Source organism: Sphaeramia orbicularis, chromosome 17 (assembly GCF_902148855.1).
Source record: "Sphaeramia orbicularis chromosome 17, fSphaOr1.1, whole genome shotgun sequence".
Lineage (NCBI taxonomy): Eukaryota > Metazoa > Chordata > Actinopteri > Kurtiformes > Apogonidae > Sphaeramia > Sphaeramia orbicularis.
Genome location: NC_043973.1, coordinates 27,030,134 through 27,057,831, shown reverse-complemented (window position 1 = coordinate 27,057,831; position 27,698 = coordinate 27,030,134). Strand labels below are relative to the sequence as shown.

The window sequence follows — 27,698 nt, the reverse complement described above, 5'->3', positions numbered from 1 at the left end:
CTGTGAATTAGAGAATGTACAATTGGGTTTGTCCTCTCACATACAAGATTATGCATCTGAAAGTGTTTGTGCTCACATCTGCTTTGTAAACAAGGTATAGAAATGTATATCTAAAGACAATTTGGCATCTAAAGGTTAAGTATAACACAAAAATTGTAAGCGCCAAATCAAGTCTCGACCATTTGTTGTGAATTCCTCTTACATGCCCATTTGGTTAATTAAACTATGAATAATCAAACAGTTGGAAAAGCAACTAAAGGGCACAGTCTCATGAGGAATAGCACCCCTGATTCTTGTTTCTACAGTGGATACCAAACTGTTCTTGATCTGAAACATGACGTATTAGTGGAGAACGTAATAAGATTTGGATGGACCATCAATCACGGAGAAATAGACTTGTTCTGTTAATAAATATGCCAAATGAGAACTACGGTATACAATAAGTGGCATTTTGATTATATTATTCTAATGGGCACAAGTCACATATCAAATATGTGCAGTGCGGTGTCACCCGGCAGTTTCATTAACCTGGTTTCCATTACACGGCCCAACAGGGACAGCTAGAGCTTACTCACAAAATAATGCATGACTCGTGCCTCCAGTTGCCAGAAGTCGACTTGTCAGCCGAGCCACTGTCGCTCAATGCACGCCCGCTTGTTGGAAAACGGGAAAACTCTACATTCAGTTGGAAGTGTGAATAAATATCAACCTTGGAATTTTTGGGGATTTTTTTCGCAGACAGTGATTTTAATTTCAGAAAATCACAAGTTCATACACCTGCCATTTTCACTAGAAGTTAAATGCAAGGGTTTCAGAACAGAACAGGCTTCAACGTCTGTTACATGTCAAAGAGCTGCAGAACAGAAACATATTGGTATTGTGTCAAATACAGATATATATATATATTTATAAAAAAAAAAATCTCTTACCTTGTGACACTACTTTTAGACTACAGCCACAGTTCAATATTGAGCAATCTGCATGATATTTCAAGGAACCTGCTAAATCTGACTAACAACTCAAATGTGGCTTCTCTTTGACTAGATATTAGTTACAGAACATGCCTTCATACACACATCTTGCCTTTTACTTTAGTGATCAGTCATTGGAACATAAAACTATTGGGACTCTGGTACAGCCGCTGCGTGGCGTCATGCTTCCCTCTTCAAGCCCACTCAAGCTGGAACAGGTCGAACATAAAAGTCATTGTCAAAGTATCTTTATTAAAGGCGGATAACTGTGGTCTTGTAGTCTCAACTATCTATTCAGTGCTTAACTGCAGGGACATTTTTTTTTTTTCTCGAATGAGCTATGAAATAAGAAAGTCCAATCTTGCTCTTGCAGACGATATTGTTGATGTGCGAAGTGAGCCTCTTGATGATTTTACACAATATTTCTAAGAGTAAGGTTTAAGACAGAGGGTCAAAACAATCCATTACGATTAAGTGCTGTAGGTTTGTCCTTCTGGTGGTTGTGGAAGCTTCATATTTTCTTTGGACATCATTAGACGCCTTAACTCTTGAAGAACAATTTTAATGCTATAAGAATTCTGCCATTTTGCTAATATTGGTATGCTACGTGAATCCACCTGCGAGACAAAAACACAGACAAAAAAAAAAAAAACAACACTGTATCAATCATTGTGACAGCGCCATGACAGTGAGTTATTGCACATTACATCTGCCTGTCACAAAATTGCAGCACACGACAATTTCTGACTCCAACAAATTAGAAAACACAGAAACACTCATTCATAACCTTGTCAGTTACACTTACCGTCCCGTTGGAATTATTTATCCCATTCATGCTAATTTTTGTAACAAATTTAACAGTCGGGGCTGCCTCTGGGTATCTAGGTCCACATTCCACTTTCAGACTGTATATCCTGTTCTCATAATTAGTCTGAGGAGCAGAAAAAAAAAGAAAAAGAGGGAAACACGTTTGCATTAGTCATGGAATCTACATGGGATTTCTCAATGTGCGGCTTGTAACGGAGGAGCGTTCTCTGCTTACTCTTGCTGGTCCAATGATCATGCCCGTCCACCGTGTGAGAGTCATGTCTTCATCATCCTCAAGGCCCCAGCTGACTGTGCCATCGCCTTCTCCCTTCTGTCCCTCTTCGAGCTCCTCCAACAAGCGAAAATTGCGTGGAACTTTAACTCCTGCAACGCAAAGAAAACAATGAAGCCGAGTGCAAATAAACAAAGAGTGCTCGGCAGGTGGAAATAAACATCTCCTGGTTTCAGCTGGTGCTTTTATTCTTTGTTGGTACACTAAATGTGCTGCAGATTTGGATAAACAAAAACTAAAGTGAATTACGCAACACTGAAATTATGAAAGGCTTTTTTTTTTTTTTTAAGCGGCGCTCTGACTCTGAAACACTAAGCGATTATATAAATAAGTCAATAATCAAAACAACAGTGTGTCTGCTATTAGAAATTTTTGCTGTAAACTTTGAAAGGCTTTTACTAAGGCATCATTATCAAAGTTTTGTCAGGTGGTTCTTCTGCAGTGCACAGAAAAGCTGTATTAAAACATATTTGACACAGAACTGGCTAGGAACTTGATGAAATGTGTGCTATGCATGCAAGTGGCGTTTACTGCAAATCCTTATTTACCTAGAGTGAAACTGCATCTAATTGGACAAACTGTTCTCAAAGCTGTTTACTACTGATATCTGCTTCTGCACAACACTGCAGCTTAATAAAATCATCATTCTTGACAGCCATTAGGAAGCAGTCATGAGATTTGGAGCACATGAGTCTATACAGCTGATTTTTAAACAAATGATTCAGGACTACATTCACTCATCTTATGACCAGTGTAGTAACAGATGAGTTGATAATGCCGTCTTTCAAAACTAATCATACAAAGTGTTTGGTAACTAGAAAAATGTTCTCCAATGTTGGCATTAATGCACAGCCTGACAAGCACTTGGTAGAAATGATGAACCTCTTACAGCTCACTACAAGCCAAAGGGGGCTGCACTTACATAAGGATGTACATAATTATGACTCTGAAGTGAAGTCCCAGAAGAGGAAGTGAAAAGAGCATTTGTATTAAAAAGGCCATGTGAAAGTGGCTGAAGACGGAAAATATTTTAAGTTTCCTGTGCCCCCAAATCTGTCATTTCACTTCCTCCACGTTCAAGCAACAGTCATCTTAATCGTAGTTTACACATCAGTTTTCAAATTGATATTGTGTTCCATAAAACACTGAAGTTTTATTTATAGACAACACCTTGTCATGTGGCTCAGGTACAAGTTGTGGGTCTGACTATGATCAGTAGACACACAGGGATGTCACATATGCTGACTGGGCATCTTTTGGGTTGGCGTGGCCAAGGCAGCATCACTTGTTTTTATAATGTCAAATAACTAACTTAAAAAAAAAAATCTATATTATAAAAGCTAATTGGCCTCTATGTGCCTGCGTGTATGTGTGTCTTGGGATTCAGACAAAATCCAGAAAGAGCTGACAACTGCAGCTAGGCATACTTATGCATTTTTGGTCACGGAACAGAGTAGTGAAAATGGCAAGCTGATAGGACCAGTATTTTGGAACATAATAGTAATTTTGGAATATAATAGCCTTACAATCTCGTTGCTATACCCAGAACACTTCGGTGGTGACTGCTGGACATATGAGGTACAGCATGCACGAATACACAACAGCATAAAAACTACCACATCTAGAACCCGAGGTATGGATACACCTCAGGAAGTATATCCAAGTCTTACTGTGCAATACGGAAGGAGTGAAGTCTATTACCTACATTGCAGCCAGTAACCAGAAGTAAATTGAGGCATTTTTGCTTCACATTTCCAGTCATGCCAATCATCCACACATACATGCTACCTAAGGCTCAAGCATTTAAAATTATTTTATAACCACCATTTTCAGCAGGAAGAGGCAGATTATTGGCCATGGCAAGTTACAAGGCCTGATATTCACCATTTCTTCATTACCTGTAAGCATTTAAGGCAATATCTGATGAAATAAATTAGTTTAATATGTAGCTTTCTGTCTAAATTCACTGCTCCAGGGTCTCAAGCAGTCCCAGTCCCACCATTAATCCATGGGACACCAGTGATAGCTTATCATCACCTGAATGAGAAAAGCACATTTATGGAATTATTTACTAATGTGTCAGGTTCCAATTTCCCTAATCGGCTAAGACTTTCATTTTTAAATAAAAATGTATTTCCATTCCAGTTATCAGTTATTTGTCTCCCAGTTAGCCATAACTGGTATTGGTGTTGGCCATGATTGAACAACACTCATCAATCCCTAATTTTAACAGGCCAAGTCTTATTTATCAGCTTTTATAAACTTGCTGTATTCGTTTTGCTGTTTGATGTTGCAAAAAATTTTGTTGTCTATAAAACTTAAGAAAGTACAGCTTTGGAAATAATTACTTGACCACTGTGCTGAAGTTCTAGGAAATCAACATGTGTAAATCTGAGGCCAAAAACTGGTCAACATCAAATGAAATGTTTATAATAATGCAGGGTACCTGCAGGTATGAGGATGCGAAATTTATGATTAAGATATTTTTCAAGGTGTCTTTGATCAAATTTAAGACCATACATTCACAAAAATAGCAGTAAAACAGGCCTCATAGTTATTACCTTGAACCAGTCTTAACCATGTTGTAAACAAGTTTAAGTAATATTTACATTTCTCTGTGGCTAATATATCTGCTACTGACGCTCAAGCTACTAAAGCTCATACCTGAACCCTTCCACCTAGAAATGATTGTTGGAGGTTCCACTCACTCCCATCTCTTTCATGCTAAAGACTGCTCGTAAATTTGGCAAATTCTTTACAAAGAGTTCCAAAGTAAATACAGCAATATCATTTGTTTTATCTGTGGGATTCTTAAGGCCCCCAAGTGCCATCTTTAAACATTAATTCTAAATTTTAATGATAATTAAGGCCTTAATGTAGGACAATCACATTTAAGACTTTCTAAGACATTTTTAAGGATCTGCAGACACTCTGATAATTAAATGAGTTGTACTAATGAATGTAAAACCAAACATTCTCAGTGATAAGTAACATTTAAATTAGGAACATGTAATGTAGTGGAACAATAGTCCAAAAACTAAATATTAAAAAGTCATGCTGAGGGGCTGTTATTGTGTGAACAGACAAATCACAGATGGTTCAACAGTTATTGCCAAAGAGGTATTTATGGTCAGATGTAGATTTATTTATAACCAAGATGTCATGTTTATTGTGCATTTTTGTCAGATTCCCTACAGTAAAAGGCTGTTTGTGAAAGCTGTATTTACAGAATGATATTATTGGGTGCTTAGGTCACTACTGCCTTACATTAATAACAGACAGGTGATGGATCAAACTGACTCCAATCCGTGCATTTATCAGATATAAGTGTTTGTGCTTGCCTTTTTCCAATCACCTCCCTTATATTTTTACTGACCTCAGTGCTGTTTAAGGTCGTATAAATTCACCTGCAGACTGAATGCATTAGATTTAAGTCAAATACATTCATTCAGAGTAACCTCACTTCAACACATTACAAGAACTATACCATAACTTTGAAGTCCAACTTTAAACGAGCGCAGACCTTTTTATAACCTATGTTATGTAATATGAGGCGTTGGTAACTTAAACCTTGTTGGGTTAAAAATGAATCTGCACGTCGCGCCAAAATGACCTGCGCTGGTTTCGTTTCTGAGTAGCATATGTTAACATGACTTCACTTATCCTCAATCTTCAGTCCTTTTAAGAGAACAAGAAAAGTTAACATTTCCTTGTTTTGAGTCATCATATCTTTCACCATTTACGCCATGATTTTATTTTGCAAGTTTAACAATCACACTTCCTGCTGAGCGCTAAGGCAAAGCATGGGCCCCGACTATTTTCTGAAACAAAGCGTGCCAACTAGAACACCAATCCGCTAGGTTTCTTTAGCTACACGCCCCGTAATGGAGAGCAACCTGGCTCTTTATGAAGCTACAGTTGTTTCATGCTTATAATCCTTCGTCAGCGGTAGCAAATCGTGACAAAGGGACAATAAATTAATGAATTGAAGTGGTGGTGATCGGAGCAGAGGACTGGCCCCTGCTGGACAACCTCCCCACCAGTGTTGTGCTGTTGAAATGTGCCATTAGTCACAGAGAAGCTATCGAAATCACCACCCCTCTTTCGTTAATTTCACCAAATGGAACATATCGCTACTAAAAGAAACAAACGATGCAAACCTAGGCCGTTCAAATAAAGTGTTTTATCCTGACAGAGTGATTAGCTACCTAAGCATAACGGGACTGACACACACTGCCGCGCGGTGTTAGAATATTCTAGTCGCTAAGTTTGCTAGGCTAGCTAATGCTGTCTGCGGTTGTTTACTATTCTAACACTAAGCTCAACTCATACACGGTATTAAACTAGTTGGCTGCACTATCTAACCGAACATCTTTGCGTTGTGACACATACTAATAATTACAGCAATATCTTCATATATCTTTCACCCCGTGGACTATTTCAGCTAACTCACGGGGCCAGCTATGTAGCGTCTCACCGCTGTGCTTTTAAGCTAGGTTAGCTAACACGGTGGCTCCAAAGCCACTGCTCTGCCGAGAGGAGGTCTTTCCAGAAAACTATAATTCCGAGCAACTTTGTAAACAATTTAAGTAAGAAAATGCCACTTTTGCTAGCTGAGATGACAGCCCGGTCTTAGCTTCGCCCACACTTTAAGTCGGTTTAGATGTTAGTTTAAAGGCACACAAACCTGAGGAGGCCATCTCCTTCAGCCGAGTCCAGAAGCACACAGAGCTGTGACATCACAGCGGTTAAAACCAAAAGCGACAGCAGGCAGGCAGCAGCAGCAGCCGGCGGACCACTGCACTGCAAGCCCCCCATGCACAGCACACTGGGACAGTCAGCCTGCCACGACTTTTATTATCATTTACAGAAGACTATTTAAGTGGTTATCCTTCCTTTGTTAAATAGGGAGACATTAGCCAAAAGTAGTTCAGTCACAGTCACGGTTTTTTTTTTTTTTTTTTTACTGCGTATTTAAAAAAATGTATCCCAATTTAATAATATATATGGAAGTAAATTTGTCTCATCAGATTTTGAATGATAAAAGCCATTGAATTTCTAGCACTGAATTTTTTTTGCACTGAAATTAAGTATCTGATTTTTTATTTTTTGCACTGAAAATAAGTATCTGATTTTTTTTTTTTTTTGCACTGAAAATAAGTATCTGATTTTTTTTTTTGCACTGAAATTAAATATCTGATTTTTTTTTGCTCTGAAAGTATCACATTTTTTTTGGACTGAAATCAAGTATCTGAATTGTTTTTGCTCTGAAAGTAAGTTTCTAATTTTTTTTTTTGCACTGAAATTAAGTATCTGATTTTTTATTTTTTGTACTGAAATTAAGTATCTGATTTTTTTTTTTTGCACTGAAATTAAGTATCTGATTTTTTTTTTGCACTGAAATTAAGTATCTGATTTTTTTTGCTCTGAAAGTATCTAATTTTTTTTTGCACTGAAATCACGTATCTGAATTTTTTTTTCAACTGAAATTAAGTTTTGGAATTTTGTTTTTGCACTGAAAGTGTCTAATTTTTTTGCACTGAAATTAAGTATCTGGTGTTTTTTTGCACTGAAATCAAGTATCTGAATTTTTTTTTTTTTTTTTTTTGCACTGAAATTATGTATCTGAATTTTTTTTTGCACTGAAAGTATCTAATTTTTTTGCACTGAAATTAAGTATCTAATTTTTTTTTTGCACTGAAATCAAGTATCTAAATTTTTTTTTGCACTGAAAGTGTCTAATTTTTTTTGCACTGAAATCAAGTATCTGGGTTTTTTTTGCACTGAAATTAAGTATCTGAATTTTTTTTTTTTTTTTTTGCTCTGAAAGTATCTATTTTTTTTGCACTGAAATCAAGTATCTGAATTTTTTTTGCACTGAAATTATGTATCTGAATTTTTTTTTGCACTGAAAGTATCTAATTTTTCTTTGCACTGAAATTAAGTATCTGATTTTATTTTTTTTTTACACTGAAATTAAGTATCTGAACTTTTTTTTGCTCTGAAAGTATCTTTTTTTTTTTTTGCCTTGAAATTAAGTATCTGATTTTTTTTTGCTCTGAAAGTATCTAATTTTTTTGCACTGAAATTAAGTATCTGTATTTCTTTTTGCTCTGAAAGTATCAAATTTTTTTTTGCACTGAAATCAAGTATCTGAATTTTTTTTGCACTGAAATTAAGTATCTGAATTTTTTTTGCACTGAAATTAAGTATCGGAATTTTTTTTTTGCACTGAAAGTATCTAATTTTTTTTTTGCACTGAAATTAAGTATCTGATTTTTTTTTTTTTTTTGCACTGAAATTAAGCATCTGATTTTTTTTTTTGCACTGAAAGTAAGCATCAATTTTTTTTTTTTTGCACTGAAATAAACTATCTGAATTTTTTGTCTCTGAATTCAACTCTGTTCACAAATTTAGAATAAAAAAAATTCAGATGCAAAAAATTCAGATGCAAAAAAATTCAGATGCAAAAAATTCAGATACAAAAAAATTCAGATGCAAAAAATTCAAACACAAAAAATTCAGATGCAAAAAAAAAATCAGATACTTAATTTCTGTGCAAAAAAATTCAGATAATTAATTTCATTGCAAAAAAAAAAAAAAAAAAAAAAAAAAAGATACTTAATTTCAGTGCAAAAAAATTCAGTGCAAGAAATTCAGTGGCTTTTATTATTCAAAATCTGATGAGACAGATTTACTTCCATAAATATCAGTCATCCTGATCTGCAATTATTCCATCATATAAAAATAATATAGGAAAATAAAATATAACTGAATTGGTTGCTACACTACTTGCCCAGATTTATGTGCTTTCATTCATTCATTCATTCATTCATTCATTCATTCATTCAGTCTCAACCCACAGGAATATACAGTACTCTCAAGTTGTTTTTGTTTTTTTTTTTTACTTTTTATTTTAATGTTTTAAATCACTTTTACAGTGCAGTAACAAAACAAAACAAAAACACACAATACAACATGGGGGTATGCTGTTCCTTATGCCTTCAACTGCATTTCCATACTTGATCTGATATCAAGAATTACTGTCCTTGAATATGATCCATTTCTCCCATCTTTGCTTAAAAGTTCCCATCTTAATCCTCAGTTGAAATGTTCATTTTTCCATGGTATACATTTCCTCTATAATGTCCAGCCATTGTTGTGGTCGAAGAGGGTCACTTTTTAACCAGTTCCTTGTGACTTCCTTTTTGCAGGCAAGAATTAAAATTTGAAATAAGTGTCTTCTCTTTTAATTACATCATCAGGTATTAGACCAAGGTAGATAGTCTGGGGGTCCATTGGAATTTTATAATTTAAAATGTTCTCCATTGTCTGAACATGGTTCCAAAATATTTGCATTTTTACACGTCCAAAAGATATGCGACTCTTCAAGTTTTAGGAAGCCTTTATCTTTTTTGTGTTGGTAGGGTTGTAATAGGTATGGTTCTTTATTTCGAACAAATATGCAGATGTGTGCACAGTATTGAAACACACAAAATCAGAAGTTAATAGTCCTTATTTAGTGACTGAGTGATCACCTCGTCAACTCTGTATGTTTACTTAAACATTCTTGTGTTATTATAGACCAGGGGTTTAAAACTCATTTTAGTTCAGGGGCCACATACAGACTAATATGATCTAAAGTGGGCCGGACCAGTAAAATAATATAAATAACAGGATAAGAACTGATAAATAATGTCGACACCAAAGTTTTGTCTGTTTTTGAGTGAAAAAAGTCAAATTCCATAATGAAAATGTTGACATCTACAAACTGTACTTGAATATCATGTGAACAAATATGAACAACCCAAAAATTGTTAAGAAAATTAAGTGCAATTTTAGCAATATTACACTTTAGTTGATCATTTATACATGTGCATCATAACTTACAGATTACAGTGGATCTACAAATACAGAAAACATGTAGTAACAGGCAGAATATTGGTACAATTCCACAGACTTCTCTTAAGACATTTCAGGTTATTGACATTTTTTGTAAAAGGCTAGTCTGTAAATGTATAACATTTTTGTGTAATTTTACCTTTTTTACACAAAAACAAAGACAAATTTGTGGTTTTCTTTATTTATAGGTTGAAATGATAGTGTTTTACTGGTTCTGGCCCATTTTAGATTTAATTGACCTAAAATGATTTAAACACAATTGATTGATATCTTCAGTGTACTTTTTGCATTTCACACATTCATCCCACAGGCCAGATTGGACCCTTTGGCGGGCCAGTTTTGGCCCCTGGGCCACATGTTTGACACCTGTGCTATAGTCTTTCACAATGTCCCACAGGCTTTCATGGTCTTTCATCCTCTTTGTCCAGATGATCCCACATAGCTTCCACAAAATTTTTTTGTATAATTGCATTAAGTACTCTACATATTTGCATGTATTCGAGCTATAAATATACTACTACAAAGACTGAGAAATGCACGAGTGCCCATGCATTTCAGACAAACTTTACCAGCAGAAGCAGATTAGTTGGTTTACTTTTGTGTGTGTACGTTTCAATACTCAATCATTGCTATGCTGATGATACCCAGCTCTATCTGTCATTCCCACCTGATGACTCCACAGTCTCAGTGCGGATCTCAGATTGTCTCTCTGACATATCTGCATGGATGAAAGCCCATCATCTTCAGCTGAACCTGTCCAAAACTGAACTGCTGCTCTTCCCAGCTAAGCCAACCATACAGCTGGACATCTCCATCACTATTGACTCCATACCTCTGGCTCCTACCAGTGTAGTACGTAACTTGGGAGTCATGATTGATAATCAGTTGACCTTCACGGATCACGTTGCCTCTGTCACCCGATCATGCCGTTTCACTCTGTTCAACCTAAGAAAGATCAGGCCATACCTAACCAAACAGGCCACCCAGCTCCTGGTGCAGACTATGGTTATCTCCCGTCTTGACTACTGCAATGCTCTTCTAACGGGCCTCCCAGCTTGTGTTGTCAAACCACTACAGATGGTCCAGAATGCAGCAGCGCGTCTGGTCTTCAATCAGCCTAAAAGGGCACATGTCACCCCCTTACTCATTGAGTTACACTGGCTACCCATAGCTGCCCGCATCAAATTCAAATCTTTAATCCTAGCCTACAAAATTCTCCGTGGGTCTGCTCCTGTCTACTTAGGTGCACTAATAAAAGCTTATGTCGCCCCACGACCACTCCGCTCGTCTGGGGAACGTAGTCTGGTGGTCCCCAGACCTTGTACAAGACAATCCAGGCTCTTTTCATGGGTCGTTCCACGTTGGTGGAACGCTCTACCAAGTGCTACAAGAACAGAGTCATCCCTGCCTATCTTCAAGAAGCTCCTGAAGACCCAGCTCTTCCGAGAGCACCTCCTGTCCTAGCACTTTCAAACATTCCATTTTAAATATTCTAATAAGGTTTTTCCCAGGACAACCACAGATTCTTTCACGATTATCTCTGGACCTGCTGCGGTGGTCCGGCCTCTTCCCTGCCCTCATCATCACCACTCACTTATCCTCAACCGCCTCCATGTGTCTCCCCCTACTCCCCCCTTCTCCCCCTCTCCCCCAGTCCCTATCTCTATCGCTCTCTCTTTTTCCCCTTCTCTACTCTCTCTCTTTAACCCCAACTGGTCAAGGCAGACGGCCATCCTCCAGGAGTCTGGGTCTGCTCGAGGTTTCTGCCTGTTAAAGGGAAGTTTTTCCTCGCCACTGTCACCATCACAAGTGTTTGCTCCTGGAGGATTCTGTTGGGTTTCTGTAGAATTGACTTAGAGTCTGGTTTTGACCAACTCTATATATAAAATGTCAAGAGATAACTTTTTTGTGATCTGGCGCTATATAAATAAAATTTGATTGATTGATTGAGTGATTTAATTGGTTTTCCCCTGTAAGTCGCTTTGGAAAAAAGCGTCTGCCAAATGCGTAAACATAAACATAAACATAAACATAATACTGTGCATATTTCTTGTTAGAAAAAGACAAAACACATTACAACCCTGCAAAACTAAAGGCTACCTAAGACCTTTGCTTCGTACTGTAAATTTATTTTCTCATCCTCATGTAATTTTACTGCTGATATTTCTTAAAAATCATTAACCCTGGAAAAAAAAAAAAAAAAAGAGATAAAACTAGTGTACCACATACAACAAATTTTTCAAGCATCTTCAAAAGGTATTTTTTATTTTCTTGCTATGAACAAGCAGTCAATGCAAGCTACAAGGCAAGGACAAATGAAAACAAGAGTCATCTGTGGTAATAAGTACTTTGGAGTAGTAACAGTATTTAGAAAAAAAAAAAAAGAAAATGTCATGTCTTAAGTGTACTATGTCTTAGAACATATGGTATATACAAACCCAGTGACTACAGTGTATAAATCTGATATGAATCACATCCCCAAACACAAAATAAAGGCAGACATTATGTTGGATGCTCAAAGGCTTTAAACCACAGAATACAAACAGCTAAACAAGCACTTTACATAGAATTAATGACAAATTCAACAATGAAACACAATGGCATTTAAATATTTTCTCCATCAATTGCTAGTGAAAGATGTCAAAAGTCTCAATGAGTCATCTGGTCATTCTGAATCATTCCCAGTTATGAGAAATAGGTTGACACTGGATAGGATTGCAAATTAAGAACTGTACATAATTGTAGGGTGTGCCTTAGGCGAGTAGACGAACAGTCTTTCCAGTGACTGTCAAATAATCCTCGTCAGCCAGAGCGCGAAGTGCCTCGTCGAACAGCTCCCTTGTGATTGCCTGGAAACAGGATGACAAACAAGGGAAGACGTTATAGGATTTTGACAAAAAAATTTAACAGATGACTTCCACCTCAATGTGGAAGATTTCACTTCTTAAAACAGACAGCAGAAATATTGGAGGGAATGTGGAGAATTTGATGTCGATCACACACATGTCTTTTGGAAATGTGATAAAATAACTGTGTTTTGGGAGATGGTGTGTGGAGTGCTACAACAAATAATGGGGTATGAGATTCCAATGTGCTGTGATGTATTGTATTTGTGTAACTTGTCTGATGGAAATATAGTGTGAAACAACATATACTTGGTTAAGGTATGTTTAGTGGCTTGCAAAAAAGCTGTTACAAGGAACTGGGGAAAGACAGACCCACCAACAACAAAAACAATAAATCACAATTATTGAAAGAATATATATATAATGGAAAAAATAACTCACAAACTACAACTACAAGAAGCACAAATGGACAAAAAATGGAATAAATGGACTGATTACAGAGCTCGGAATGATGGCTGGACTGAATAATGTGAATGTAGTGTCGTGTAGTGTACCCATGCAAGGTTTGTTTGTTGTTTTTGGTGACTGTGTTTATAAAATTTCAATAAAAACTTAAGTTAAAAAAAAAAAAAAAAAAAAAAAAAAAGATTTCACTCCTGATGTATCTGAATACTGACTACCCAACATCCAACGGTGTACGACTGTCTCATACGTCACCAAAACCCAAATCAGAGTACTCTTTTTCCTTTCAAATATTTTCTTGTGTGCTGCTCTGCGATGCTAAAAGCAGTAAGATGGAATACTTACAGTTTCAGACTGTCCTCGGAGGTCCTCGAGCAGCTGCTGGTATTTCATGGCAGGTGTTTTTCCCTTGGACTGGATGAGTTTCTTCAGTGCTTGGGCGACCTCTTCCTTACGTTTGCGGGCTGTGGCGCTCATACCTGAAACACAAAACAATGAGATATGCTGTAATCTGAAGCATTTTAATATGGTACAAAAAGAGTACAGTAACAGAGGTGCAGCTATTAACAATCGTCTTCTATTTGATAAAACAATTAGAGTGGACCAAAAAACACTAAAAATGTGAAAAAGATGTGTCTGAAAATGACAAGCAACTTGTTCTCAGTTCTGGAACCAGCTGAAACAACCACAAAAAGTAAAAAAAGTAAAAGGAAATATCTATATAGAAATAACAAAAATATATGTAAAAATATTAACAAACAGAATAATACACGAATAAACAAATTAAGTGATATCTACAAACAATATGTGCACTGCTGTCTTCAGCAAATTTGTATGCAACTTACTAAATTGCTAATACTTTGAGATGCAACTAACGTACAACTTTTTCGATCCTGGCATTGTGTGCGTCACAATAAGCGTCCATGTGAACCAACAGTGGTACCAATGTTTAGCTGCAGCGACATTAAGGAAACGAAGCCTTGATTCAGGAAAATTGCAATTGAATAATTTATTAAAAAAAAAAAAAAAAAAAATCGATTCAACTTGATGTATCGCCTGGTCGTTTCAAGTGACATTAAACTTAGTCTTCGCATACTGCATGAAAGAGCTGTGTACATATAAGTGTCATTACATCTACAATTGCAAGTTGGAATTCACAGGGCTCTTTATTTACCTGTTGTAAGAATCGAGATATCGACAAATCCCGTCCTGGGATCAGTGGCCGACTGTTTCAGGGCCTCCCGGTGCAGCCGTTTAGCCTCTTCCACGTCGATCGTCTCCACCTTCTCAGAGAAACGCACCTTGGCGTGGGCCTCAGCCAGGCGGATCAGGGACTCCAGCTGTCTGGGGTAGGCGGACACCATGCCTCGGCCGCTGCCTATCTTCCTCATGTCCACGTAGGCCTAAAGACCGAAAAGCACAATGTCAGTGGATGACAAAACAGCACAAAAAAAGGTCAGATCTGTTTGGGAATTTATGGGGATGACGCACCTCAATGAGGGCTTGGCTGGCTTCCTCGCTCAGCCGTGGATTAATGTATGTTCGTGCATATGCAATGTAGTCCCTCAACACAGCCATGTCGAGGAACTCTTCTTCCATCTGCTCCTCGCTCTGGTAGTACAGCGACACCAAGTGGTGGGCCAGCCGGCGGTCGTAAGCTTCATCTTGAGGATCCAGCATCAGGAAGATGAGATCGAATCTGATGGAGAACAAAACGATGGGTTAAAAATCAGTAATATTGAGAACATAAATGTGTCCGTTCTATACGCTTAATAGCAAAAAGATCTATCATCAGTGTAGTTTGTCTTGTCCAGTTTTCAGCCTGTTTATCATTTCTCTACTAAAGCTGAAAAATCCTGCCAACCACAAATTTACCTGGACAGCAACGTGTGAGGCAGCTGAATGTTCTCAATGGTGGTCTTCTTGGGGTTCCACTGAGATTCAACAGGGTTGGCAGCAGCTAAAACAGCAGTGCGGGCATTCAGCTGGCAAATGATTCCAGCCTGCAGGTGGGAAAATGAGAAAAAAAAAAAAGACAGAAAGTAAGAACAAATTTCTCTAGTAAATTCAGCTTCCAATCTGCCTGTGTACAGCTTCAGACGTTGTCAAATGTACCTTGGCAATGGAGAGAGTCTGCTGCTCCATGACCTCGTGCAGCACCGAGCGCGTGTTGTCACTCATCTTGTCAAACTCGTCAATGCAGCAGATGCCATTGTCGCTCAGCACCAGAGCTCCGGTCTGCAGTACCAGCTGCCTGGTCTCTGGATCCTTCATCACGTAGGCGGTGAGACCCACAGCGCTGGAGCCCTTTCCTGACGTGTACTGGCCACGGGGAACCAGGTTGTACACGTACTGCAGCAGCTGAGACTTACTGGTGCCGGGGTCGCCGCAGAGCAGGATGTTGACCTCGGCGCGGAAGTGTCCCCTGCCGGTCTGACTGAAGTCCTTCCGGGTGCCACCAAAGAGCTGCAGCAAGATCCCCTGGAACATACAGGACGACACATTTATTAACTAACCCCAGATGGAACTGATATTTTCTGTTCACATACTGGTGAATCATCAGATACTGTACTCGTAGGTGTCTGAATGTGGGCGATGTCACTAATTACATCTGTCCTTTTAATGCGCTGAGACGCCAGCATCTGCTTTAACAGGAACGCCATCGAAACTACTGAATCCACATCAATCTGCCTATTAGACACTGTTTGCAGCCGTATGTGTAATATTCTTAGCCTTTTATCTCCTCACCATTTTCACAGCTGTATTTTCATTCATTAATTGCCATTTTATTGGATTTTTTCAATAAAGCAATTTTTGTATAATTGTTTTAATGTGCATTTCCCCTCCAACTAAAAATACATAAACCTGAAAATCAGTCCACACGATCTTTGTTTTACTAAATATACTTCAAGTTGAATGCAAAAAAAAACAAACAAAAAAACACGAAAACTTGGTCCAAACACTTAGAATATATCATTGTTTGCAGACTGACAGGTATGATTGTTCATTTCAGAAGTTCTAGTAGTACTTAAGTAGCACATGTGTATTAATATTTTATTCTGGCGCCTTTGCACAATCCAACCATTTCTTTAATACTGTGCGAAATTTTTTATTTTTCTTATACAGTCCCTTTTGCACTAATTGTTTTGCTGCTAAATTGAACTGAGCTGCTAAACTGATTTTCATTGTTCCTGTGACAGTGACAATAAAGATCTATTCTATGACTGGCTATAGTAGATGCAAAGATTTTAGTAGTTTAGTCATGAAGTCGTGCAGCAAGAAAAAGTTTTAACTTAAGGTACCTTAAAAGCATTGATTTGGGTTGATGAGGTTTATTTTTTATATCATTTAGATGTTTCTGTACTGATTCTGCATTACAACAGGTAGTACACTGATTAATACACATATAAGAAGGTGAAGAGAAACTACATTTTTAAAACTTGTAAACAAAAGCTGCACTTGACAGATTAAGAATACATAAAGGAATTACTGTCATTATGGCTGACCAAAATATATGAAGTCAGGTTCTTCGTGCAGACTCAGACAATGGTGAATGTCATGGATGCATTGAGAACTGAAAGAATCATGCCATGAATTAGTATCATCCTGCTGTTTTAATAAAGGTGAATGGAAATAATTTGGCAAAAATGATAGTGATCAGCTCAGAAAGTTGTAATGAAGTGGAATAATTAACACAGGCCCAATAATGATGCCTGTGTTTCTTCTTCAAACTGCAGCTTCGATGTTAAATGTCACAATGGGAACTATACGCTGTGCAGTAAAAATGCTGCAGCAGCCAAGGGCTGGAGTTCAACTACACACCTTTTTGATGTCCTCGTGCTCGTAGATACTCGGTGCCAGTGCAGAGGAGAGGCGCTCATAGACGTCTGGTTTGGCTGCCAGCTCCTTCAGGGTCTGGACTCGGTCCTCTGTGAAAAGCTTCTGCTCGGCGTCCTCGTCCAAACCATGCAGGCGCTTCTCGTCCGTCTTGCGGAAGTGGATGGCGTCTATGTGAGTCTTGTACACGGACTTCACGTTGCTCTGACGTGGGTTCACACGCATGGGGACAGCTCTATAGATACCTGTAGGGATGTGTGGAGGCCTGTTAGGATGTCTGATCAGGAGGGAATCAATCAATTACCCTGATCTGATCCACTTATGAATAGTTTATCAAGTCAAGAAAAACAACCTTTGTTTTCAGTCGGAATCATTTCAATGTAACATAAAACAATGGATTTGTAGACGCTGAAGTTTCATTCATATAAAACAGCGTTATGATCGGAAATCAGCAAAAGTCAGACAAAATACATCCCTGTATCACAATGTAACCTTTATTTTGCTCGTCTTTGAATCATTTGGTGAGTTTTAGTGGTAGAGAAATAATACTTGTACTGTTGGATCTGCTTAGTGTTAGTTTAGCGGTGCAAAGTTTGGTCTATTTTATTCAATTATTCATGACATATGCTGGTCTCGGACTGTTAGACTATAAACCCTTTAAGTGCCTGTTTGAATTCTCTTGTGTTCTGGTTACGTGGATGTAAAACATGTATATTGCTACAAACATCATGTAACACCATGGTTCAGGCACTGGAGGCACCAGGGCTTAGGAGGTTAAGAGTAAGAATCAAGATTATTGTCATTAGTAGAACCTGATGAACCAAAACTAGGGGAAAAAACATTTTGATAAATAAAAACAGGCTTTTACTTTTTTTTAACCTTTAGTCATTTTTTTTTACAGAATTTTGGGAGGATTCTTCCCATCCTCCCACTTCTAAAGCAGAATTAGATGTAATTTGCACTGGTGTGGACTGTTCACATACTGTATATAACACCGGTGCCCATATTCATATGTGCTAATGTTATTAACAATTTTCTGGTAAATGACTCATCCTTTATAGATGTGTTTCATGGATAAATTGTCCATCTGTTTTAACACACATCCTGCTGAGACCCAGAAATGCTTTTTTGTCCTCTGTAGTGGACAAAAATTTCACAGGTTTATTTAAAAACACTGTCCACTGCAAAGGACATTCCATTAAAAAAAATTAAAAATGTACCTGGAAAAACTTTTGCATCGTGCTGTTTCCAATCAAAGTAATCATTTAATGTAAAAAAAAAAAAAAACTTTTCCTTTGGGGAAATATTTTAAAGGTATAATGTCAAGTTTTTATGGAATATTTAACTACTTTATTACTTAATACTTTTACAAAAACAATAAAAAAAAAACACCAATAAATCTTGTTCACTTTCATACTTCTGTGCTGCTACTCATTTGCATATATATTTTTCTACTGTACATACTGTTTCTACATACATGTTCATTCAGTGTATTTTATATTGCGTTTATGCTGTTTTTATTTAATATATCTGAGTATTTAAGCTTACACTCCACCTGTCTAAACTTCCTTAGGTCTACACAAAATGACAAACATTCTTGAATCTTAAAACAGCAAAATGCAGAAAAAGAACTGGCTGTTTTTCCTTTTGTATCTTTATATTTAAGTTTTTGGGTCAGGTCAACAGGGGCACTGGAAATTTAAGATTTTAACATTTTTCAATTTCTTACACATTCTAGCATGTATATTTGATTAATAAGAATTCTACAATGAAAAACTGGAACTCACTTCCCACCCACATTAAAGATATACATACATACTCCAATTTTACAGCCAAATTAAAAACAGGGTTTGCAGACAACTACACCTGTACACACTAACTTATGGCTCTGTGTTATCTTTGTCATAATCACGGATGCTGTCTGTCCACATGTGATGTCTGTGATTATGTGCTGATGTATTATGTGTGATTATACTGAATGTGGTGCTTTGTATGTTTGGATTGTATGTGCTGTCTCTGCATGATTGTACTGATGCTTCACTGTTCTCTTTTATCTTTATTGATTTATCTTGTCTCTTAGCCAGGGGTCTTAAACATGTGGCCCAGGGGCCAAATGCGGCCCACCAAAGGTTCCAATCCGGCCCATGGGATGAATTTGCAAAGTGCACAAATTCCACAGTCAAGGCTGTCGAACTCATTTTAGTTCAGGTTCCACATACAGACCAATATGATCTACAGTAAATTAACAGCATAATAACCTACAAAAAATAATGGCTCCGTATTTTGCTCTAGGTTCGATGTGAAAAAAATAATATTACATTATAACTATAAAGAATAACAACTTCACATTTTTCTCGTTGTTTTAGAGCAAAAAATAACATTAAATTATGAAAATATTTACATTTACAAACTATCCTGTAACAATAAAATGTGAATAACCTGAACAAATATGAACAACCTGAAATGTCTAAAGAAAATTAAGCCCCATTTTAACAATTTTCTTACTGTTACTAAGTGTTTAGTGTCTTTGTAGATCTGATCCATAATGAACATATATAAATGATAAGTTGGGGCATAATATTGGTAAAATTGCACTTTCACTTTTTCAGGTTATTCACATCTTTTTTGTTTGGATAGTTTATAAAAGTAAGTATTTTTATAATTGAATGGGGTTTTTTGCACTATAAGATAAAAATTTGGAGTCGTCACTATTCATAGGTTATTATGTTATTATTTTACTGGTCCGGCCCACTTGAGATCAAATTAGGTTGAATGTAGCCCCTGAAAGAAAATGCGTTCAAGACCCCGCTCTTAGCTGTCTTAACTCTATCTTTCTAATTAATGTGTGTAATATATTGTTTTTTTTTTTAGGGTGCCTATTGTCATCAGGTCAGGGACTACAGCAGGATATTAGTTATTGATACAGTTAGTTAATTGGGATTGTCCACGATACAATAAACTAATAAATTAAAAAAAAAAAAAAGACACCCCAGGTACATGCTGGGAAAGCGTACCGGTGATGTTGACACGGTCTCCTGGCTGCACTTTATCAACTAGGTCATTATGGGCGTAGACGACAGTGGTGTGTGGAGTCTGACCGGCAGGCATGTCTTCAGGAGACTCTTGAATCTTGACCTGTTGTTGAGGAAGAAAAGAGAACAGATGTCATGACCTCAACGGCAACACATCACAAATTTCCACTTGACATATTCGGCGACTAGGTGTCATTCACGTTAAGCAATCTGCCCCATTATCAACTCCAAACACTCACCATCTGTTTGTCTGAAAAGGCTGAGCGATTGTGAACGAGGGCCAGACTGTGGGTGGTGTTGCAGTGGCGACACACAGCCGGCTCAGCGATACGCCCGCGATCCACCTCCACCCGAGTGCTGTAGGCGCACACATGGCACTGGAAGAAAGCCTCCTGCATCTCAGGGATGAGCTGCGAGGTGCGGATCACCATGCCGCTAATGGTGATCAGCTGATCGATGTCTGACGAGGCAACACATAAGGCACACAGAAGCTTTACCCTGAAGCTGATACCTCACATTTTATCAATCAATGAACAATATTCGCAAAAAACCCACACTAAATATGGACAGAATGTCACGCAAACGTGGCCTTTATAAGTGTGATTTCACTTTATAGGTATTCAGTGACACCAGGCTGGGGTTATGACTCCACACACCTTCTGGGTTGAGGCTCCTCATGTTTCTGGTTTTCAAGGCGTTGTAGGGGCGTACTTGGATCTGGTACTCAAGAATAGAGTCCGGAAAACGCTCAAAGAAAAGCTCATTAACCGCCATGTCGAAAGTGGGGATGACTTCCTGTAAAAAATAAATAAGTCATTTATAACCATCAGTGCACTGGCAGCTACTGGAAAGTCAACATCAACAACCAGAACTGTAGTGTACACAAGAGTAAGATGAATAACAGATGTTACCTGAGGGTAGCAGATGAGCTGCCTGTAAAGTTCTGCATCAAACGACTGAACATGCAGGCAATTCACGTTCAACACAGGATCACCGACCACACTGATCTGAGGAGCGAGATAAGGAGGAGATATTTGTGTTCAGTATTAACTTAAACAGCATTACTGAATACAATGTAATAACCACACAAGTGGATTACCTCCTCCAGTTTCTGCATGTACAACGGCTCATTCAGGTCCAAACCGGCGTTCTCATCTTCAGTGGAGGTCGGGTCGATAAACCTCTGCAGGAACCTCTGTAACGCCAAACATGTAAACAGACACGCTTACAAACTATGAATGAAGGTCGTCTTTAACTCAAAGACCCAAACAGCCACTGGTGACGAACACCATCTACTGGTCTGAAACATTTAATAACTTCTGATCCAATAATCCTATCAATACATGTAAATAATTGGTGTACAATACAGTTTATAATCTTTTCATGGTCATCAGATATGACCCATTTGGACGCTGAGAGGCTCCATAGTGAACATAGAAACGCAGTCATCTTCTACAACATTGATTCACCAGTAAAAAAAAAAACAGTCACTTATCACCAGTTTGAAAAATGAGAGATGGTTAATATTCAGTTAATGATATATTGACTAATAAAGTAACTTTTTCTTCAGTTTTCTCTATTTCTGATATAATAACCCTCAACTTTAATCTGAGGTTTTATAAACATCTACATGATTGGTGAATTAAACATAGGAAAACACATGATTTTCACTTAAAAAACGCAAAATGCAGAGGATAATATTCTAATAAATACAGGGTTCCTACAAGTTAAATTTAAGAGTTTTTAAGACCTTTTAAAGACTACTTAGAATAGAATTGAATGCCCATTTCGCCACCATACTGGCAAAAATTCTGGAAAACACATTTATTTACATCAGCAGAGATTGAATATTACATACATACTGTACATAGAACTAAATGTCACATGATCATTTCTCACCAGGGGCTGCAAAGTTAGTGATAATTAGTTCCTATTTTCAATACATATTTTCAGGTAGAATAACGTTATTTTCTTTGCATCTTGGACATTTAACTGACACATTTAAACACAATACAGCCAACAGGTTTATGGCAATATAAGTTAAGACCTATTATATCAAATTTAACACCTTTAAAAAATATATTTTTTTAAAAGGTATTAAATGCAGATTTAGAAATTCAAGACTTTTTAAGACCTCGCCGGAACCCTGTAAATATTGATAAAACACTTAAAAAGGTTAAATAGAGAGAAAAATTTATTTTTGTAATCGCTACAAAAGTAGCACAGGGCCTTTATGGGTTAAAGATCTGAAATGTGGGATTTTGTTCTTTTCATACCTGGAACTTCTCCTTACAGGTTCCCACGTTGACATCCGTTCCCCAGATGACCAGCCTCTGGCCTGCGTTTGACTCACTGGCCACTGCACCGTCAGCCCCCGCCTGGAAAAACAGTGGACAGCGTTAATGAATTCTGGTTTATAGCTCAGTAAAATATAGCACATTATTTCTAAGGCCCTTAGGATTTTTAGCCACTTCATTATTTTCTTTGTGAGGCCTCTTATCATACACACTCAAACGACAGGATTATGCTGCAGACATCAGCTGTATACTGGAAGTTTAGTTTCCATTAATGAGTTGGAAACAAGTTTTAGTCACTGTGCACCTGCAACTTTGAACACTGCATAAATGTATTAAAGTTAATTCATTTTATCCTCAGGGCATTTCAATTAAATTATTTCACATTTTACTTCTCTGCTAGAAGCAAAATATAATTCACTTGCTTTATACTTTACGTGACTCCAATTATTTTCATGATTAAACTGATGTTCCCTTGTTATTACTGAGTATTTTATTGTGTTTCTGTTACTCTTATATAATCACCTTCCTAAAATAATTGTCTTTTTTTTTTTCCAAAAATCATCAAATACTCAATTCCTGGTTGAGTTTTTTGTATTTCCTGAAAAAACTGACTTATGGAATTTTTTTAAGAAGGTGACAGTATTGCAAACTACATCTTCACCAAGTACATAGGAGTTTGAATAAAGGTTGAGTGATTGAAAATACAATCAATACAGTGAGAGTTTCACATCACTGACTGACCGGCTCAGACTGAAGATCAACTTGGGGAGCCTTCCTGACTGATCCAAGATCTGCACGCTGTCTGGCAGGTGTCCCACGCACACTACTGCGAGGGGTCCCTTCCACCCTGGAGCTGGGGGTCCCATACATAAGAGGGGAGCTCATGTCCACTTCATTGGGAAGGACTATTAAAAAGGAGACATTTAGCACATCGATGTAAACAGTTTCCTCGGGATGGGTGAAGATTAAAACAAATAAAGACCAAATGGACTCGCTCTGTACCTGAGGGGCGTGGGCTGGAGAACAGAGACGTGTCCTGAGCTGCTGCTGGACTGAGCATGTCAGTGGCAGGGGAGGTGGGCATGGGCATCAGGTCCCCGGTGGACGAGTCCTGGCCTCTGCGACGCTGAGAGGGAGGCGAAGTGGGGCCATCACTGCTGGCTGGGGTCACACAGGAAGAGAGAAGACATTAATAGAGGTACACGTAAGCTTTTATCAACTTAAAAATGGCAAACAACAGAGAGCAGAGAGAGGCTGAGAGAATATTTTCCAACTATTCCAGTAGTGTGGCTGATTGTTAATTTAGGGTTTCTCAACTGGAACGGGGAGAAGATGAGTTTTAAATTAGATTCAGTTTCAGATATATCAATGATTTACTTTGAGTTTGATCCCCAGTGATAAAGCTTTACTTGCATACCTAGGTATTCCTTACATTGATTTATGTGTTCCAACTTCTATATATTAAATTTTATATTGTGGATTTTTTTTTTTTTTTTTTAACTCAAGCACCGTCTCCATAAGCATGTCCACATTTTGTTGTGCATGCTCTGTGTATACTATGACAATAAAGGACTCTTTAATCTTGTAATGATTTCCATTTAGGTAAAGACTTCAGATTTTCAACAGTGTCTTTCAGGCGCATCAGCCAAATAATCAACTATTGGCTTTTTCTGCTGCAAACTATATAAACATTATATAAAAATTCACTTATCTACTGGGCATTTAAACCTTAAGGAACCTGAAACCACAAGTTTTCACTTAACCCATAAAAACCCAGGGCTACTTTTGTGACAACTCCCAAATTAATTTCTCCTCCAGATTTAACCTTTAAGTGATTTATCTCCATTTAACATAATATTACCCTCTCAATTTTGCACTTTTTCAGTGAAAAACAGGTATTCTCTGATATTTAATTTACCGATCATGTACTTTAAACATCATGCTGAGATTACATTTGAGGGTTATTAAACCAAAAACACAGAAAATGTAAGAAAAAGTAACTTTTTCAGTAAAGTATATCATTTAATGAACATAAACCCAGTGTCTCCACCCACTGTCACTGATCCAACTCCATTGGTTTTACTGGTGAATCACTGTTGTACAAAATGACGTGTTTTCATGTTCACTATGGAGCCTTTGAACTTCCAAATGGGTCATATCTGATGACCATGAAAAGATGACAAACTGCATTTTACAACAATTATCTATGTGTATTGATAGGATGAGTGGATCAATAGGGATATACCTTTTTATATCAGTTAATAATTTTGATCACTGGTGGCTATTTGGGTCTTTATGGGTAAATCCAACAAGAAAAAAAAAAAAAAAAAAAACTTACGTGTGGATGGGTTGGTGTTCCTGTCACGCTTGCGGCCTCCAGGAGTTGATGTTGGGGAAGACATGGTTTTCTCAGTATCTACCAATGAAATTCAATAAAATAGGTTAACTTTAGATTCCATGGAAACTGGAATGGCTGCCACAGATAACAAAAAATACTGATCTACATGCATTACTTCAGTGGCTTCAGTTTCTGACCTTCTAAAGGAGGCTAGACATTTCAACTGTTGAATATTAAAACCTCAGTATTAGTTTTCCTCAATGTGTCTGCAGTTATAGAACAAAGCAAATGGAAAACAATGCAAAGTACTACACACAATAGAGTAAAAACAGTAAAAGTGACTGTTTCTGTTGGTTAACATTATCTGAGCAGCTATTTTCAGTAATACCTTGTTTTATGCGTTTAAGCATCTGTATTTAACACATTCTTTAATTAAAAAAAAAAAAAAGTTTAGGCCCATTTTATTTTGACGTTTTGACTCATCACACCACCACTAATGTGCGTTCATTTCTGGGTGTTTTTCATTGTTTTTGACACTTTTACAGAAGGATTCTAATGTACTGGTCGAATGTCTTCCACCATCTGACATGTGGCTGCAAAGGAGACAATGAGCTGTGACTGAAGAACTTCTATAACCTAAACCTAACACCTTTACGAGTAACTAAGCAAATAAAAAGAGTCCATGCGTGTTCACATCAATGCGCGTTGAAATTATACGTTGGATGAAATGAAAACACCCAAAGTTTAATGACAAAAAAGCTGCATATAATGAACAAAATCTTACCTGCTCTTGTATGTACGTCCGAGTGGTGCAGATGTGGCGCGAAACTGTGGATGACGCTATTTTCGCGGGGAACTTTGGACCAATAGGAAGCCAGTATTGCCCTGGTCTTCCCGGGGAATGTTTCACAACAGAGGGGGGTTTCTTTAGATCTGTTCTTTACGGTTATCCTAATATGTTTCTCTTTTGATCAAGCGAGTGTTTAAAATGTACCAAAACATATCTCTTATCAAATAAGAAACATAATAATCACCTGACACCAGCGAACATATGATCTGCAGCCCCTCTGTCATTTCTAAGTACCCCGAAATTAAATGGTTTGGTCTGGCATTGACGATGAGGAAATATGATCAAATAGAAAGGAAAATAAAATCTAAATCACTTAACAGTGCTTAAAATTACAGTTTAGTTGTGCAGTTACGACTTTCAAAATAACATTTTATTGATACATATTTTACAAATAATTTTTTACTAAAATATTTATATTGTATTTATATTTATAAAAGAAATGCCTGTTTTCCGTCTTTCTCGGGCAATACTTTTGGTCATCTTGAAATGAATAATTTATGGTTTAAAATAGTTTGAGAGTATGCAGTGAACATTGTAGGTGAACAAATGTTTCTTTGTTTCTTTTATTTCCTATGATAGACAGACAGACAGACAGACAGACAGACAGACAGACAGATAGATAGATAGATAGATAGATAGATAGATAGATAGATAGATAGATAGATAGATAGATAGATAGATAGATAGATAACAGACAGACAGACAGACAGACAGACAGACAGACAGACAGATAGATAGATAGATAGATAGATAGATAGATAGATAGATAGATAGATAGATAGATAGATAGATAGATAGATAGATACTTTATCAATTCTGAGGGGAATTGAAGTATTCAGCAGCTCTGAATACAGCTCAAGAAGACAAAAAAACAGGCAGAACAAAACAGATGGGTTAGTAACCAGGTTGACATTAAGGTTAATATATACTCGAGAAAAAAAAAAAAAAAAAAAACTTGCTAAAGAAATTACTCTAAAAAAACTTCCTGTACAATACGGTAAACAAAATACTTCTAATTTAAAAATCTGTAGAAACACTAAATGTATTGCCAATGTACAGTATTTACACATTTCAGGGCACAGTGATTTAAAGTGAAATAGGGATTTAATATAAAATGAAAGTGAAACAGTGATTAAAAGTTAAAATAAAGTGAAACAGTGACTCAAAGTGAAACTCTGGCCTCCTATGCCACATTTTTTTTCAAACACATTTCTTTCTTTCTTTCTTTCTTTCTTGGAATGTCCTTTGCAGATGATGGCATTTTTTGTGAAAGTCAATACAAAATCCATTTGTGGGTTTCACAAGGTTAAAAAATATTTATTTCCCTTGTGAGAACCTGACAATGTTTATGGATCACAATAAAGTCTTTTTGTGTGGTGTGCATAGGTGATATTATCTTGCAGGTGCGTTACATGGCCGCCAGGGAGAGCACTTTCCATTCAAAAAACAAGAAGAAGAGAGGAAAAGTACAGCACACTTCCTATGGGGAAAAAAACAGGAGCATTTCCGAGAAGTATCAACACTCGTGCCATTTAAGGTGGTCTTTAAAAGATAAGATGAACTGTGGGATATTTCCTTCCTCTTCTTTATTCTCTTATCAAACTATGCCAGTTCCCTGTGTCTCTACTTTATTTACACTGTCAATATTAACCAAAGCAAAACTTATTAACTCATGAATAATAAGAGGGAGTATTTGTAATCAACCACCAGCCTGATTCATTACAGACTGTTCAGTCAATAGACAGTGAGGTGACATGGGCTGACAAATGCAAACATGCAATTAACAGACCGTCCCTGAGTAAAGCATAATATTCTGTCTAGATGTCTACATAAAACACTTTTATATAGCTTACATGACTTATTATTCATATGATATTTACTCTTGTTCATTGTAACTGTACCATAATGTGATGAGTATTAGCTGTAGAGTTTAATTTTGCCTTTATTTCTTTAGATTGTTATCTAAGCTGTGTGGTTTTGCAGCCTTCTGTGAATTTGTTTCCTGCTTGTAAATAAAATGAGCAAAACTCAAACCCCCTGTCAAGATACTAAGTAATGCTGAGA

The 27,698-nt window shown here is 37.2% G+C and overlaps 2 protein-coding genes across 2 annotated transcripts; both read right to left on the bottom strand.

The window, feature by feature from the left end:
* Positions 1 to 726: 726 nt before the first annotated feature.
* Positions 727 to 6,871, bottom strand: ube2v2 (ubiquitin-conjugating enzyme E2 variant 2). The gene is made up of 4 exons (XM_030160768.1): positions 6,758 to 6,871; positions 2,014 to 2,162; positions 1,777 to 1,902; positions 727 to 1,588 (listed from the first exon to the last, which is right to left on the bottom strand). The coding sequence occupies exons 1-4, from the start codon at positions 6,768 to 6,770 to the stop codon at positions 1,442 to 1,444; spliced, it is 435 nt and encodes a 144-aa protein (XP_030016628.1). The 5' UTR covers positions 6,771 to 6,871; the 3' UTR covers positions 727 to 1,441.
* A 5,345-nt stretch (positions 6,872 to 12,216) lies between these two features.
* Positions 12,217 to 25,629, bottom strand: mcm4 (minichromosome maintenance complex component 4). The gene is made up of 17 exons (XM_030160217.1): positions 25,569 to 25,629; positions 24,785 to 24,862; positions 23,449 to 23,607; positions 23,188 to 23,351; positions 22,426 to 22,527; positions 21,249 to 21,344; positions 21,061 to 21,156; positions 20,806 to 20,944; positions 20,389 to 20,609; positions 20,132 to 20,252; positions 17,103 to 17,362; positions 15,396 to 15,761; positions 15,156 to 15,283; positions 14,772 to 14,979; positions 14,455 to 14,683; positions 13,626 to 13,759; positions 12,217 to 12,821 (listed from the first exon to the last, which is right to left on the bottom strand). Exons 2-17 carry the CDS (start codon positions 24,846 to 24,848, stop codon positions 12,726 to 12,728), a joined length of 2,583 nt encoding a protein of 860 aa, XP_030016077.1. The 5' UTR covers positions 24,849 to 24,862; positions 25,569 to 25,629; the 3' UTR covers positions 12,217 to 12,725.
* Positions 25,630 to 27,698: the final 2,069 nt, after the last annotated feature.

Excerpts from the sequence above, each read along its gene's own strand:
- ube2v2 (XM_030160768.1), bottom strand. Across the intron at positions 1,903-2,013 it reads TGATCATTGGACCAGCAAGA|ACTAATTATGAGAACAGGAT; the intron begins GTAAGCAGAGAA and ends TCTGCTCCTCAG. Across the intron at positions 1,589-1,776 it reads TAAATAATTCCAACGGGACG|GTGGATTCACGTAGCATACC; the intron begins GTAAGTGTAACT and ends TTTGTCTCGCAG.
- mcm4 (XM_030160217.1), bottom strand. The coding sequence starts at position 24,848 with ATGTCTTCCCCAACATCAACTCCTGGAGGCCGCAAGCGTGACAGGAAC. Across the intron at positions 21,345-22,425 it reads CCTGTAAGGAGAAGTTCCAG|AGGTTCCTGCAGAGGTTTAT; the intron begins GTATGAAAAGAA and ends TTGGCGTTACAG. Across the intron at positions 21,157-21,248 it reads ACATGCAGAAACTGGAGGAG|ATCAGTGTGGTCGGTGATCC; the intron begins GTAATCCACTTG and ends CTCGCTCCTCAG.